Source organism: Nycticebus coucang, chromosome 3 (assembly GCF_027406575.1).
Source record: "Nycticebus coucang isolate mNycCou1 chromosome 3, mNycCou1.pri, whole genome shotgun sequence".
Lineage (NCBI taxonomy): Eukaryota > Metazoa > Chordata > Mammalia > Primates > Lorisidae > Nycticebus > Nycticebus coucang.
In genome coordinates this window covers 128,969,925-128,982,840 of record NC_069782.1, presented here as the reverse complement: position 1 = coordinate 128,982,840, position 12,916 = coordinate 128,969,925, and the positions used below count along the sequence as shown (strand labels likewise).

General features: G+C 44.9%; 1 protein-coding gene across 1 annotated transcript in view; it reads right to left on the bottom strand.

The window, feature by feature from the left end:
* The window catches only part of ABCC2 (ATP binding cassette subfamily C member 2), a 72,887-nt gene that overhangs the window by 39,240 nt on the left and 20,731 nt on the right, over positions 1-12,916 (bottom strand). The window contains exons 4-11 of the mRNA XM_053582928.1: positions 11,572-11,706; positions 11,274-11,381; positions 10,806-10,861; positions 8,981-9,215; positions 6,662-6,828; positions 5,379-5,556; positions 3,229-3,483; positions 1,468-1,533 (exon numbers count right to left, since the gene is read on the bottom strand). Coding sequence (XP_053438903.1) covers positions 1,468-1,533; positions 3,229-3,483; positions 5,379-5,556; positions 6,662-6,828; positions 8,981-9,215; positions 10,806-10,861; positions 11,274-11,381; positions 11,572-11,706 — 1,200 coding nt within the window. The remainder of the gene's footprint in view (positions 1-1,467; positions 1,534-3,228; positions 3,484-5,378; positions 5,557-6,661; positions 6,829-8,980; positions 9,216-10,805; positions 10,862-11,273; positions 11,382-11,571; positions 11,707-12,916) is intronic.

The following is a 12,916-nucleotide window of genomic DNA, read 5'->3' as shown; positions in this document are numbered from 1 at the left end:
TTGACAAATTACAGAATTCCAGTTAATAAATGCCGAAAGAATAACAGGATTAAAATATTGTCCTTTTGCAACCCCTAATGAAATAATAGATCCAGACAATGATGAAAAAATTTATACCACAGTGGTTTTCGATCTTAACTGCATCTTGAAATCATCTAGGGTGATTTTTAAAAATACAGATGCCTGGGCCTCACCCCAGAACGTCCAGTTTAAATGTACTAAACTCAGGCTTCGATCCCAAAAGACTTTACAAACTTCTCAGGTGATCCTGATGTGCTGCTCAGGTTGCAAACCACTGCTCTGGGTGAAAGAATGGTGGGAAACTTCAGAAGGGAAAATTAGGCCAACAAGACCCGGCCCACTGAATAAGCATTGCCACTGCTGTTTGGAAGCACACAGCACCACTCAAAAATTACCTTGTGCTCCTCCCCTAACTAAAAAAAAAATGTAGGCTGGGCTCAGTGGCTCACGCCTATAAAACTAGCACTTTGGAAGGCCAAGGCAAGTGGATTGCTCACAGGTTTGAGACCAGCCTGAGCTAGAGGGAGCTCTCATCTCTAAAAATACCTGGGAGCTGTGGCGGGTACCTGTAGTCCCAGCCACTTGGGAGGCTGAGGGAAGAGAATCACTTGCGCCCAAGAGTTTGAGGTGGCTGTGAGCTATAATGCCACAGCACTCTACCAAGGGTGACATAGTGAGACTCTATCTCAAAAAATAAAATAAAATAAAATACGTAAATATAATTAAGTCTTTAGATCTAACTACCAATTTATAAGGAATACAAGAAACAAGACAAATAACCTGGTTTTCTCAATATGACAGAGAGAGAGATGGAGGTAGATTAAATACAATGTCAACTACATGTCATGCATGGACATTTGGGGGTCTTTATTCAAACTAACCAACAATAAAAAAAAGGCATGTATAAGGCAACTGGGGAAATTAGATGGTGTTAAAGAGTGATTATTAATTTTTTATAGGTGTAATAATGATAGTATGGTTATATTAACAAAGGGAGCTCTTTTTTTAGAGATACATGCAAAGTATTTATGAATGAAATAACAGGATTATCTGCAATATGCTTTAAATTTAAATCTACCAGGTGTGAAGTGGGAAGTGAGTTTACAGATGAAACTAGTTAGGTCAGGCTGATAATTGCTGGAGCTGGGTGATAAGTCCACAGGCATTCATTATATCATTATATTTTTGTTAGACTTAAACATTTCTACATTAAAATGTAAAAAACAACAACCCCCCCACCCCCAAAGCCCCAGTTAGGGTAAATAAATGGAAACCAAGATTCAAAAGAGGGCCTGGAAGGGGGAGTAGAAGATGAAATAGCAGTCAATGTGAGACTCAACAGGCCCAGAAGCGTGAGTTCATGACCTCCCCAGAAGCTTGCTAAGGCCAAGAAACCCACCACTTCTGTCACTGTACCCGGAGAACCATGTACACTCAGCTCCTCACCTTGATTCCAGTGAGAATCTCATTCATGATCTTTAAACGTTTGTCTTTATTCTTCATATTTTTTACCTGCCAGGAAAAAAGCAAAACAAAATCAAAACATACTTCCATGAGAGAAGGTCCAGGCTCGCTACAGACTTCAGTCCTTGGTGGTGCTTGTGGCTGTCACTCAGTACAGACTCGAGGTGCCCCACGCTGAGCTCATCTCTCTTCACCCTGCCCTTTGCCATCCCGCTCCTGCCACACCCACCTTCTCTCTGACCCTTGCTTCAGCCCCAGAGCCTTTGCCTGACTGCATCCTCACTCCAGGCTGTCCCTCCCCTGCCCTTCCCAAGGCTGTCTCCTTCACCATCATGCTGTGTGTCGTCCCTATCAGCTTAAAGGTTCCCTCCTCACAGAGGCCTTCCTTGACCTCCTCATTGAAAATAACCACCCACTCCCTTGCTGTCACATCACCCAGTTTAATTCTCTGAGTAATATTTATTATGCTCTATTTTTCCTCTTTGTTTGTTGCCTCTCTACCCTCTCTCCAAAGTGGAATGTAGGACCCAGGAGAGCAGCATTGTCCAATTTATTACTGTGTTCTCAGATAAGTAAGATGTGCAATGAGGGCGGCGCCTGTGGCTCAGTCGGTAAGGCCCCGGCCCCATATACTGAGGGTGGTGGGTTCAAACCCGGCCCCGGCCAAACTGCAACCAAAAAATAGCCGGGCGTTGTGGCGGGCGCCTGTAGTCTCAGCTACTCGGGAGGCTGAGGCAAGAGAATCGCTTAAGCCCAGGAGTTGGAGGTTGCTGTGAGCTGTGTGAGGCCACGGCACTCTACCGAGGGCCATAAAGTGAGACTCTGTCTCTACAAAAAAAAAAAAAAAAAAAAAAAAGATGTGCAATGAATATGTTTAAAACAATTATTTGTAACTAAATGAACACAGAACAAATGAATGAACGGGTTGCATACACCACCTACGTCACCCACTCTCCCTGGGACTCTGGCAGTGCTGAAGACCATCCATACGGAGCCCTCCCACCTAGTGGTGGCAGGGTGAGTGCCAGGACTGAGGCTTAAACTCTGGGTCACTCATGGGACTGCTTTGTGTGGTTAGTTTGTATTCTATGATGGAGAAACAGGGCCAAAAATCACTGTTCTCCGGGCAGCCCAGCAGAGCAGGATGGGAGAGTATATGCAGGGTCTCCAGGGGAGCCCTTTTCTCTCTTTCCTGCAACATGAATGCAAATGTACAGCAGAGTATATAAACTAGAAGAATGCTCAGAGATGGAAGGGGATAGAGAAAGGCAATGGGGTGATGGAAAATCTTCCACCAGCTTTGCCTTGTCCAAACGCCCACTGGGACTTAAAGCCCTCAGCAGTCCCCAGTGTTTTTGGCACCATGAACCAGTTTCAAAGGAGACAATTTTTCCACAGATGGGTGGAGGCAGAGCTCAGGTGGTGAGGAAAGTGATGGGGAACAGCTGTAAACTGTTAACAGCTGTTAACGGTACTGTTAACTGTAACAGGCTGTAAACTGTAGCAGGCGACAAAGCTTTGCTGGCCTACCGCTGACCTCCTGCTTGTGTGGTTCCTGAGTCCCTAAGTTTCATTCACAGAAGACATTTTTTCCATGGATGGTGGGGCAGAGCTTTGTACCTCAGTCCCTGACACTTCTCTGGTCCATGGCCTGGGGCTTGGGGACCGCAGTAGTAGAGCAAGCAAAAAAGTTTAGACTTTAAAGAAGGCTTATATTCCCCAAGGTGACTCTGTTTTTTTTACCTGAATATTCCTGTTCTTGGTGGTCAGTATCCCATTAACTGGGATTAGTAGCACCATCACACCAACACCTGCTAAGACGGAGGGTCCCAGCTCTCTCCATAGGAAGACGATGGATAAGGCAATCTGTAGAATACTTGACCACAGCATTTGGATGAAATTGGTCACGTCCATGAGCTTCTGGGCATCCACAGACATCAGGTTCACTGTTTCTCCAGTGGTGTACTCCTTCCTGGCCAAGTTGGATAGGGTCAGCGCCTAAAGATAAATATTGGAATTAAGACACAGGGACCTGGCTCAGCGCCTGTGGCAAGCGGCTAAGGCGCCAGCCACATACACCTGAGCTGGTGGGTTCGAATCCAGCCTGGGCCCGCCAAACAACAATGATGGCTGCAACCAAAAAATAGCCGGGCGTTGTGGCGGGCGCCTGTAGTCCCAGCTACTTGGGAGGCGGAGGCAGGAGACTTGCTTGAGCCCAGGCGTTGGAGGTTGCTGTGAGCTGTGATGCCATGGCACTCTACCCAGGGGACAGCTTGAGGCTCTGTCTCAAGAAAAAAAAAAAAGACACAGGGACCAGGCCAAAGATACTGAGGAATAGAAGGGGAAACTCAGGAAGTGAGAACACAGAGGAGGGGTGGCTCCATACGTAGCGCCTGCCTGGGACCCTGACTTCCTGCCTCCAGGGTTCTCTCATTCTTGACCATTCCTTCCTCCTAGTCCCACCTTCCTCCAGCCCTACCCATCCACACACTTCTTTTCACAGAAGACTTCTATTTATCCTTTCATGGCAGCTGAGATGCAACTTCCTTTGAGAAAACTACACTGCCAAGTTAGGGTTAGATTCTCCTCCTATGCACCCTAATAATATCCTGAGCTTACCTCTGTCATTATATTCATCAAAATAAGCCATAATTATTTTGTTTTTCTATTTCTCTACCAGATGTAAACTCTGAGGACAAGAGTTGTGTCTCTCAACACTACTATATGTTTTTTCTTTTTTAACTTCTATTTTTTTTTTTTTTTTTTTGAGACAGGTTCTTGCTCTGTTGCCTGGGCTAGAGTGCAGTGGCATCATCATAGCTCACTACAACCTCAAATTCCTGGGCTCAAGTGATACTCCTGCCTCAGCCTCCCAAACAGCTGTAACTACAGGTGTGCTAAGATGCCGTGGTACTCTACTGAGGGTGACAAAATGAAAAGCTGTCTTAAAAAAAAAAAAGATTAAAAAATCAATTTTGGAGAAGACAAATTCCAGTATGGGGGTATCTGAGAGTTCAAAGGGCTTGACCAGACTTCTAACGTAAAGACACTTGGGTTACCTAAGTCAACATCTACTCAAGGAAGACAGAGATATATTAGTATTTCAAGAGAGGAAAGCAAAGGAAAAAACTTGGAACTATAAGAGGGATGTCACTATGATAGATTTTTGTAGTGAATAGAAAAAAACAGAAAGAAAATTTAACTAATGCTTTGACCTATAAAAAGATCATGTCATCTCATGTATGCATTTTCTCCTCAAGCTTATAGTCACTGATTATACCTACTATATTTTCATTTCTTTTAGGGACAAATGAGTCTTTACGGTGGTATTGAAGACACAAGGAAAATACAGTTGTACTGAGAAAGTTAGGCCTTATTAAAAACAGTGTATCAAGGCCACGCATGGTGGTTCACACCCATAGTCCCAGCACTTCGGGAGGCCAAGGTAGAAGGATTGCTTGAGCCCAGGAGTTTGAGAGCAGCCTGGACAACATGCCAGAACCTATCATATTCACACACACACAAAGAAGAAGTCAGACAGAGGAGAGTTTGAGTAGCTGGTAAAGATTAGAACAATGAGTTGCTAGGATTTGGACTAAATGTTGGTGGGTTTTTTTTTTCTGACTTTGCATTCTTTCTCAAGGCATTTTTACCTTGTCAAGAGAGGCAGGAAGGGGTGAACAGGTATCCAAGCTGTCAAGGCTGAAAGGCAGACCCCAAGCCCCAGAAGAGCTTGCCAGCTTCTCCCTGGGGTGTATCCTCTCCCTCCTCAACCCCCCATGCCCTATCTGTAAACACATTTTTCATATTTTAATCTCCAAATAAACACTGGTCTATAATTTTCATTGAATTTTCCTTAATCTTGTTGGTGATACCTGACATATTCTGCTTACCTTTTTGTATATGGAAGCCATGATGGTTGTTCGTATATAAATACCCAGATTGAAGCAACATTGAAAATAATTCTGAAGGCAGACGGACTGAATGAGAGCCACAACAAACAAGAGGATGGCATACAGATATCCAGTCCACACATATGCGTCATTGTCATTTGCAAAGGAGATCAACCATCTGCCAGAACAAAGCCAAGTAAGTTACACTTCTGAGGCCTCCAAGGACTCCTCACCCTGCTCCTCACCGTGCACAGCTAGCTGCTCTACCCTGACAGTGCAGGTGAACAAAAGTGGCCAGAATTGCCCAACACCATTGAAGACCTAAGCCCCACAATCTTGCCAGTGGCCCTCCACTTGGAGATGAGCAGCAATAGGTTAGGGTCGGTAACCTATGTTGTAAGGATGGATAAAGAAACCAATTCTCCACATGGCTGCCACTGCAATGCTTTGTCCCTATGTTGCCCCACTGCCTGGTAAAAGAGGCTGTGTGGGACAAGTTGATTGATTTTGGGACAAAACAAGCCTGAAAAGGAATTTGGGCATGTATCCAGCATAAGTTAGAAGGGCTCCCCTCAAGGTGGTTCCTTCCATAGACCATGACAGATTGTGGTCTTGTCATGATTAACTTGACCCTCCTATGGAAGGCTGCGGCTGTGGAGAGGGGATGTTACTCACTCTCCTGGGGTATACTGCGCCCCTCAACAGGACACAGCTCAACCCAGAGCAGTTCTGTTTAATAAGAAAAAGCCCCTAACAAGTACCCAGACCCCTGAGGAGTAGGACTTGGGAAAGAGAGAGGCTGAAGGATATTTTATCTTAGATCTTGAAAACTGCCTGTGCTCTTCATGAACTCAATGCTATAAGTGAAAGGAAATTATAAGCATGTTTAAAAATGAGAATTTAATGAGCTGGGCATGGTGGCTCACTCCTGCAATCCTAGCCCTCTGGGAGGCTGAGGCAGGTGGACTGCCTGAGCTCAGAGGTTCGAGACCAGACTGAGCCACAGTGAGACCCCGTCTCTAAAAATAGCTGGGCATTGTGACAGACACCTGTAGTCCCAGCTAGTTGGGAGGCTGAGGCAAGAGAATCGCTTGAACCCAAGAGTTTGAGGTTACTGTGAGCTGTGATGCCACAGCACTCTATGGAGGGTGACAAAGTGAGACTCTGCCTCAAAAAAAAGGGGGGGGGGAATTTAATAAAAGTTTCTGCCTGCATATATAAGGAGCAAAAAAGTAGGTGGCAGAGGAGGCCCTGAAAGGACAAGCCACGGTGAGGGGACTCACTTCAGTAGCTGAGGGTTCAGAAACATCAAGATGTCATGCACCAGCTTCAGCAGGAATCCTTTCAGGAGTACCATGTAGAAACTTTTAAACAAGGCCTTGACCAACCAGGACTTTGGAGCATCTTTTGTAGTCCCAGACTTCTTCTTCTTTTTCTTTTGAGCTTCTTCCTAGGCACAAAATCAAACACCAGAATTGTGGAGGGCGAGCCTGGTTCTGGCCCCAGCAGCTGCGGCACGTCCAGACTCTGAGCTCTGTTGCCATCTTCGGGCTTTCATCTTGTCCTCACTGCCTAGCAGCTGCTTTTACTGTTCTCTCTCTTCTCTAATGGGACACTTTAACCTATTTTGCATCAGAAAACCAGGCAACTGACACTGGTAAAAATCCCATGTAAAAACAGAGGACAAACTCTGAGGGGGGTCTGAGGGTGATCTGGAGGGTGAGAAGCCCTTTCTGTTCTTTTCCTGCTTGTGGCTGCTGTGAGATGTTATGGGTTGAATTGTGACTCCCCTCCAAAGAAACACTGAAGTTCTAACACCCAGTACTTTAAAATGTGCCCTTTTTTGGAAATAGGGTCTCTGCCCATGTAATCAAGTTAGGATGAAGGCATTCGGGTGGGCTCTGACCCAACATGACTGGGGTCCTTCTAAGAAGAGCAGATGGCCGTGTGATGACAGAGGCAAGAGATCAGAGTGGGAACAATGCAGCCACAAGCCAAGGAATGCTGAGGACTACAGGGACAACCCACAAGGTAGGAGAAGGGCAAAGAAGAGGTCTCCCCATGGGTTTCAGGGGGGAGCATGGCCCTGCTGAAGGCTTGATTTCAGACTTCTGGCCTCCTGAGCTATGAGACAGTAACAGTCTGCTATTTTAAGCTACGCAGTTTGTGGTATTTTATTACAGCACCATAAGAAACTAATACGTGGGGCATCACAACTCAGTCACCAGCCTCTTTTTTCTATGTTTGGGACTCCTCATTATACCTTCCACGTTTCATCATGCCCCAAATTCCAGCTCCTCAGCCTCACTTTCCAGGATTTTCTACCAGGGATATCTGCTCACAGTTTCTTTCACTGAGGTCCCATCAGATCAGCCTCTCTTGCCTAGACAATTGCCCCAGCCTTCCTTCCAGTTTCCACTCTTGCCCCACAGAGATCCATTTACCAACCAGCAGCCTAAGTAAGCTTTTTTTTTTTTTGAGACAAAGTCTCACTTTGTCACCCTCCGTAGAGTGCTGTGTTGTCATAGCTCACAGCAACCTCAAACTCTTGGACTCAAGTGATTCTCTTGTCTCAGCCTCCCAAGTAGCTGGGACTTATAGGCGCCCACCACAATGCCCAGCTATTTTTAGAGATGAGGTGTTACTCTGGCTCAGGCTGGTCTTGAACCCATGAGCTCAGGCAATCCACCCATCTCAGCCTCCCAGAGTACTAGGATTACAAATGTGAGCCACCATGCATGGCCCTAAGTAAGTTTTAAAAATATAAATCCAAGTGCATTACTCCTCCACTTGAGACCTTCCACTGGATTTCCATGAGATTTCGCACAAAGTCCAAATTCCTTATTATGGCCCACAGGGGTCTACACAGCTCAGTCTCTGTCCCCTTCCCTGAACTCATCTCACCTCATGCTCGGCCTCTCTCTGGATTCTCCTGGATCGTCTTCCTGTTCCCTGAATGAGCCAAATGTGCTCCCCTCTTAGCCTCACACTCCTGATCCCTTGGGCTGGAAGATGCTGCTCTCCGACTGTCCCTCAGATGTCTCATCACTTAGAAGTCTATGCAAATATCACCTCCTCTGAGGAGCCTCCCCTGTTACCCTGTCTAAAGGAGCACTTCACCCCAAATACATCACCATGTTTTGTTTTCTTAATAGTGCTTATTACTCTCAAAGAGTAACGGGTGTATGGGCATACTGTGTACTTTCTAGCTCTCTCAAGGGGCGCCTCTCTCAGTACCCAGAATAGTCACTGACATACAGTTCTGCTGAATAAATATTTTCAAGTGACGAAATTAAGAAATTGGCTGCTAATGCTAACTCTTACCAAGTTGTAAACTCTACTAATAGGGTATTATTTTTTTAAAAAATGATTTAATTATGGAAAATTTCAAATACACCCCAAAGGAGAAAGAATAATACATTGTACCCCCATGTACCCATCACTGAGGTATTACTAGATTTGTGACTACTACTAATATTATTACTATAAAATGTGCCCCAAAATATGAAGTGCTGTAAAAATGTTAGGACAGAATCACAACAATGATGTCCTCTTGTCTAAGACACACAGCACACTCACACCAACACTCGTGGGAAAGTTACCAGGACGAGGACATTTTGGCTTTGGCTCTGGTTCTTGTTCAAGCTGTGCAGCCTGGCTCCTGAGCTCCACTGAGAGTTCCTCTGCTGCTGTCTCTGGAACGCCCGTCTGGCTTTCCGCAGCTCTCTCACCATGTGCACTTCAAACTTGCTCAATAGCGTCCTGGTTTTCATCTCTTCATTAACATCACAGACATCTTTGAGTGTCAGAGGATGCTTGTAACCCTTCCAAACAATTCTGGAACAAGAGTGACCCACAGTCTGAGACCCTCCAGGCCACCACTATCACAACCTGTCTCCTGGTTCTGAGATAGAGGGACAGAAGAACGGGACTTCTCTCTTGCTCCACCACCCCCATCCCCTGGCCCTTTGAACTTGACAGAGAAGTAGGGAGAGAAGAAAAAAGGAATGGCGGTGGGCAGTGGTGGTCACAGAATGTGTTCAAAGACAAGAGAAGGGGAAGGGAAGGGGCACTGTTGAACTAAGAGCCAAAAGAGCATCTCCCTGCCCTGCTCTTTCCTCCTCAAATGCTGGCTGCCTCTGCCATTCTGGTGCCTCCTCGAGGGCCCTCTGTGATGCCCCTAAGAAATGCAGCAGACCCCATGGCTGCCTCCAGACTATCTAGATCAGGGCTCTTCAATCTGGGGTTTGACAACGTGGATGGAAAATAAGTTCTATCTTTATTTGCAATGGTTTCTATTCTATTCTAATCTAGCCTTTAGAAATCTCAGAGGTTTTCATGGCTCACTATGCTCATCACTACTTTGAAATCATGGTCATAATTAGCATCATCACTAGATTTTGTCATCATATATACATTGATGAAGAAGTATTAACAAATGTATTACTATGCAACAACATTGTTTTAAAAATATACATATATATTTTTTAAAAAGGCTAGGCATGGTGGCTCACTCCTATAATCCTAGCACTATGGGATGCCAAGGTGGGTGGATTGCCTCAGCTCACGAGTTTGAGACCAGCCTGAGCCGGAGTGAGACCCTGTTTCTAAAAATAGCTGGGTGTTGTGGTGGGCACCTGCATCTCCTGGATCTTCTTGGGAGCTACTTGGGAAGCTGAGGCAAGAGGATCACTTGAACCCAAGAGTTTGAGGTTGCTGTGAGCTAAGACGCCAAGGCACTCTATCAAAGGTGACAAAGTGAGGCTCTGTCTCAAAGAAAAAAATATACATATTTTGATGTGGTCTCAATCTGTTGCCCAAGCTAAAGTGCAGTGATGTGATCATAGCTCACTGCAGCCTCAAACTCCTGGTTTAACTGATCCTCCTTCTTCAGCCTCACAGATAGCTGGGACTATAGGCACACACCACCACACCAAGCTAATGTTTTAAATATATTTCTGTAACTATATTTTCATATATTTGCTTTTATTTTAACACAATTTCTTTCATTTTACACATTTGATTAACATTCTCTGAGAAGGGATTTATGGGCGTCACCAGACTGTCAAACAGGTTCATATAACTAAGAAGGCCAAGGATGCCTGCTCCAGGTCCTCTGGCAGCTCAGGCCAGTTATTTTATCCTTTGCCCTCAGAATCTGTGCCTGACTGCCTGCCTCCAAATTCCCCCTCTCCTGTCCTGCTGCCCCCTTGCTCTTCTGGGGAATCAGGAGAAAAGCAAACCCCGCTCCATGCTCTCCTTAGCATCCTAGTCTGCCTAGTGAAGGGGCCGAATTAAATTGACCTGTACGTTTTAATATGCTCTCACTCTAAGAAGTGGAGAGATGGAAGCCACAGGAGGCACTGTCATTTCTGGAAGAATGCAAACATAGGGACGCAGACAACCCACACCCTAGGCCTTTCCTACCTGTCATACCAACTAAAGGTAATGCTACTCAGAAATGAAGCTGTGGCCAGTAGATTCTGAAAGACAGAAAAAAAAAAAATTTAGTATATCAGCTGGAGACAGGGACTCAAAAGGACTCTAAAATCAGAAACTTATTTTCTAAAGGTACAATGTGCTAGAAACTAGATATGAGGCTGCCGTCAGTAGGTCAGCCTACATTTATTTGTATACCCTAAAGTCACTAGCAAAATGATAATCAGATTTTCTGGCATAGATGTATGGATTATTAATATTTGCTGAAGATTGCTTGGTGAAAGTAAAAGCCAATATTTAATAATCTCCTCATTGGCTGTTTCCTAATGTCACAAAACGGCCCGTGCTACCTGATTCTGGGCTCATGGGACTTCCGGGAGACCTAGACACCTCAGAGTTATGTTTATTAAAATATCATCCAAGTAATGTATGAGATAAGCATATTTAGAATCTCACATTTGACGAGTCATTTTTTTCTGAAAATGCTGAAAAGATTAGGATCAGGATCTGGAATCCATAGGAAATGAAGAATAGGCAGGAGTAGGCCAGATTAGAATCATCACCCTATGGGGGAAAAAAACAGAAAAACGAGGCTTTTGTCCAAATTAAGTTTAAATAGCCCATAGATATCAACATTTGTGATAAAACCCTATTATCAAATTCCTCTGATCAAGTTGCATACAGGAGCTTAACTTACTTGATGCCAGAGTTGCCCAGCAGCCCCTTCTTTTGTCACCCCCTCTTTTCTCCTTACCTTTAAGAGTGTCCTGATCAGAGTCTGAAATTGGAAAGTGCTGCAGAGAATTGAAAGAATCCAGAATATGGACAGGAACCAAGAGTTTTTCTGTATACACCATTGCCTGCTGTGTTGGATCAGCAAAACCAGGAGCTAAAGAGAAATTCACACAGAGTTCTGAAGAATATTGTCATTAGCCAAGGGGAGGATATCAGAGAGCATGGGAAGAAGGGGGGTCTGAGCGAGGAGACTGTATGTATCCTGGCCAGAGGGGGTGCACACAAGTGCCCAACTGTGCATTCCTCCCTGTGCCATCCAACTTTCTCTTCTAGGCCCTAGTCTCTGTTCACCATACTTGAGTGGGAAGTTAGCCAAGAAAGCAGAAGGTCATTATCTGCATTTTAGTGGAATTACTTTGAAGGGAGCTATAAAAATGTTTTCAAGATCCACGGAAATTAATTTCAGGCACTACAGTAGGAAGGTTGGAAAGGCAGGTTCTGATAAATCAGGTGAAAGGTGTCTATACCTTGATTTTCTAATATCAGACTAAGCAACTAATTAAAATACAAACAAACCTTGCCTTTTAGCTCACTTAGATATAATAAATTAAATGTTGATTTCCTAGACCTAGTGCTGTGCTAGTAAATGAGCATTGTGGGGTAGGGGATCCATGATTGTAGCATTTTCCAGTTTTCATGGTGTAAATACTCTCACTATGGTGGACTTCAAGCTCCAACATGATGATAAGAAATGCAGGGTTGGGAGAGATATACACAATCAGCCCTGCGCGAACTTGCTCCACTGCAGCATTGCCATTCAGGCCCTAGACCTGTTTTGGTTCTATAATAGTGGTGGCAAAAAAAAAAAAAATGTCTACAGAGGCCAAGCAGAATCAGATCATTGAGTGAAGGCAGGGAAAGGAGACAGAGGGACTGTGCTGACTTGGTCTAAAGGGGGCGACTGCTACTCAGGCCCAGCTGACATTGCCCATTGAGATCATAGGTCCACAGTTGCCAGATATTCTGATTTTTCAATAAAGTTTGGAAATCCAAATAATTATGTATCATTCCTCTTTTAAAATAATGGCAAGTAATTCAGTTGTTCTTTTTTTTTTTTTTTTTTGTAGAGACAGAGTCTCACTGTACCGCCCTCGGGTGGAGTGCCGTGGCGTCACACGGCTCACAGCAACCTCTAACTCTTGGGCTTACACGATTCTCTTGCCTCAGCTTCCTGAGCAGCTGGGACTACAGGCGCCTGCCACAACGCCCGGCTATTTTTTTGTTGCAGTTTGGCCGGGGCTGGGTTTGAACCCGCCACCCTCAGTATATGGGGCCAGCGCCCTACTCACTGAGCCACAGGCGCA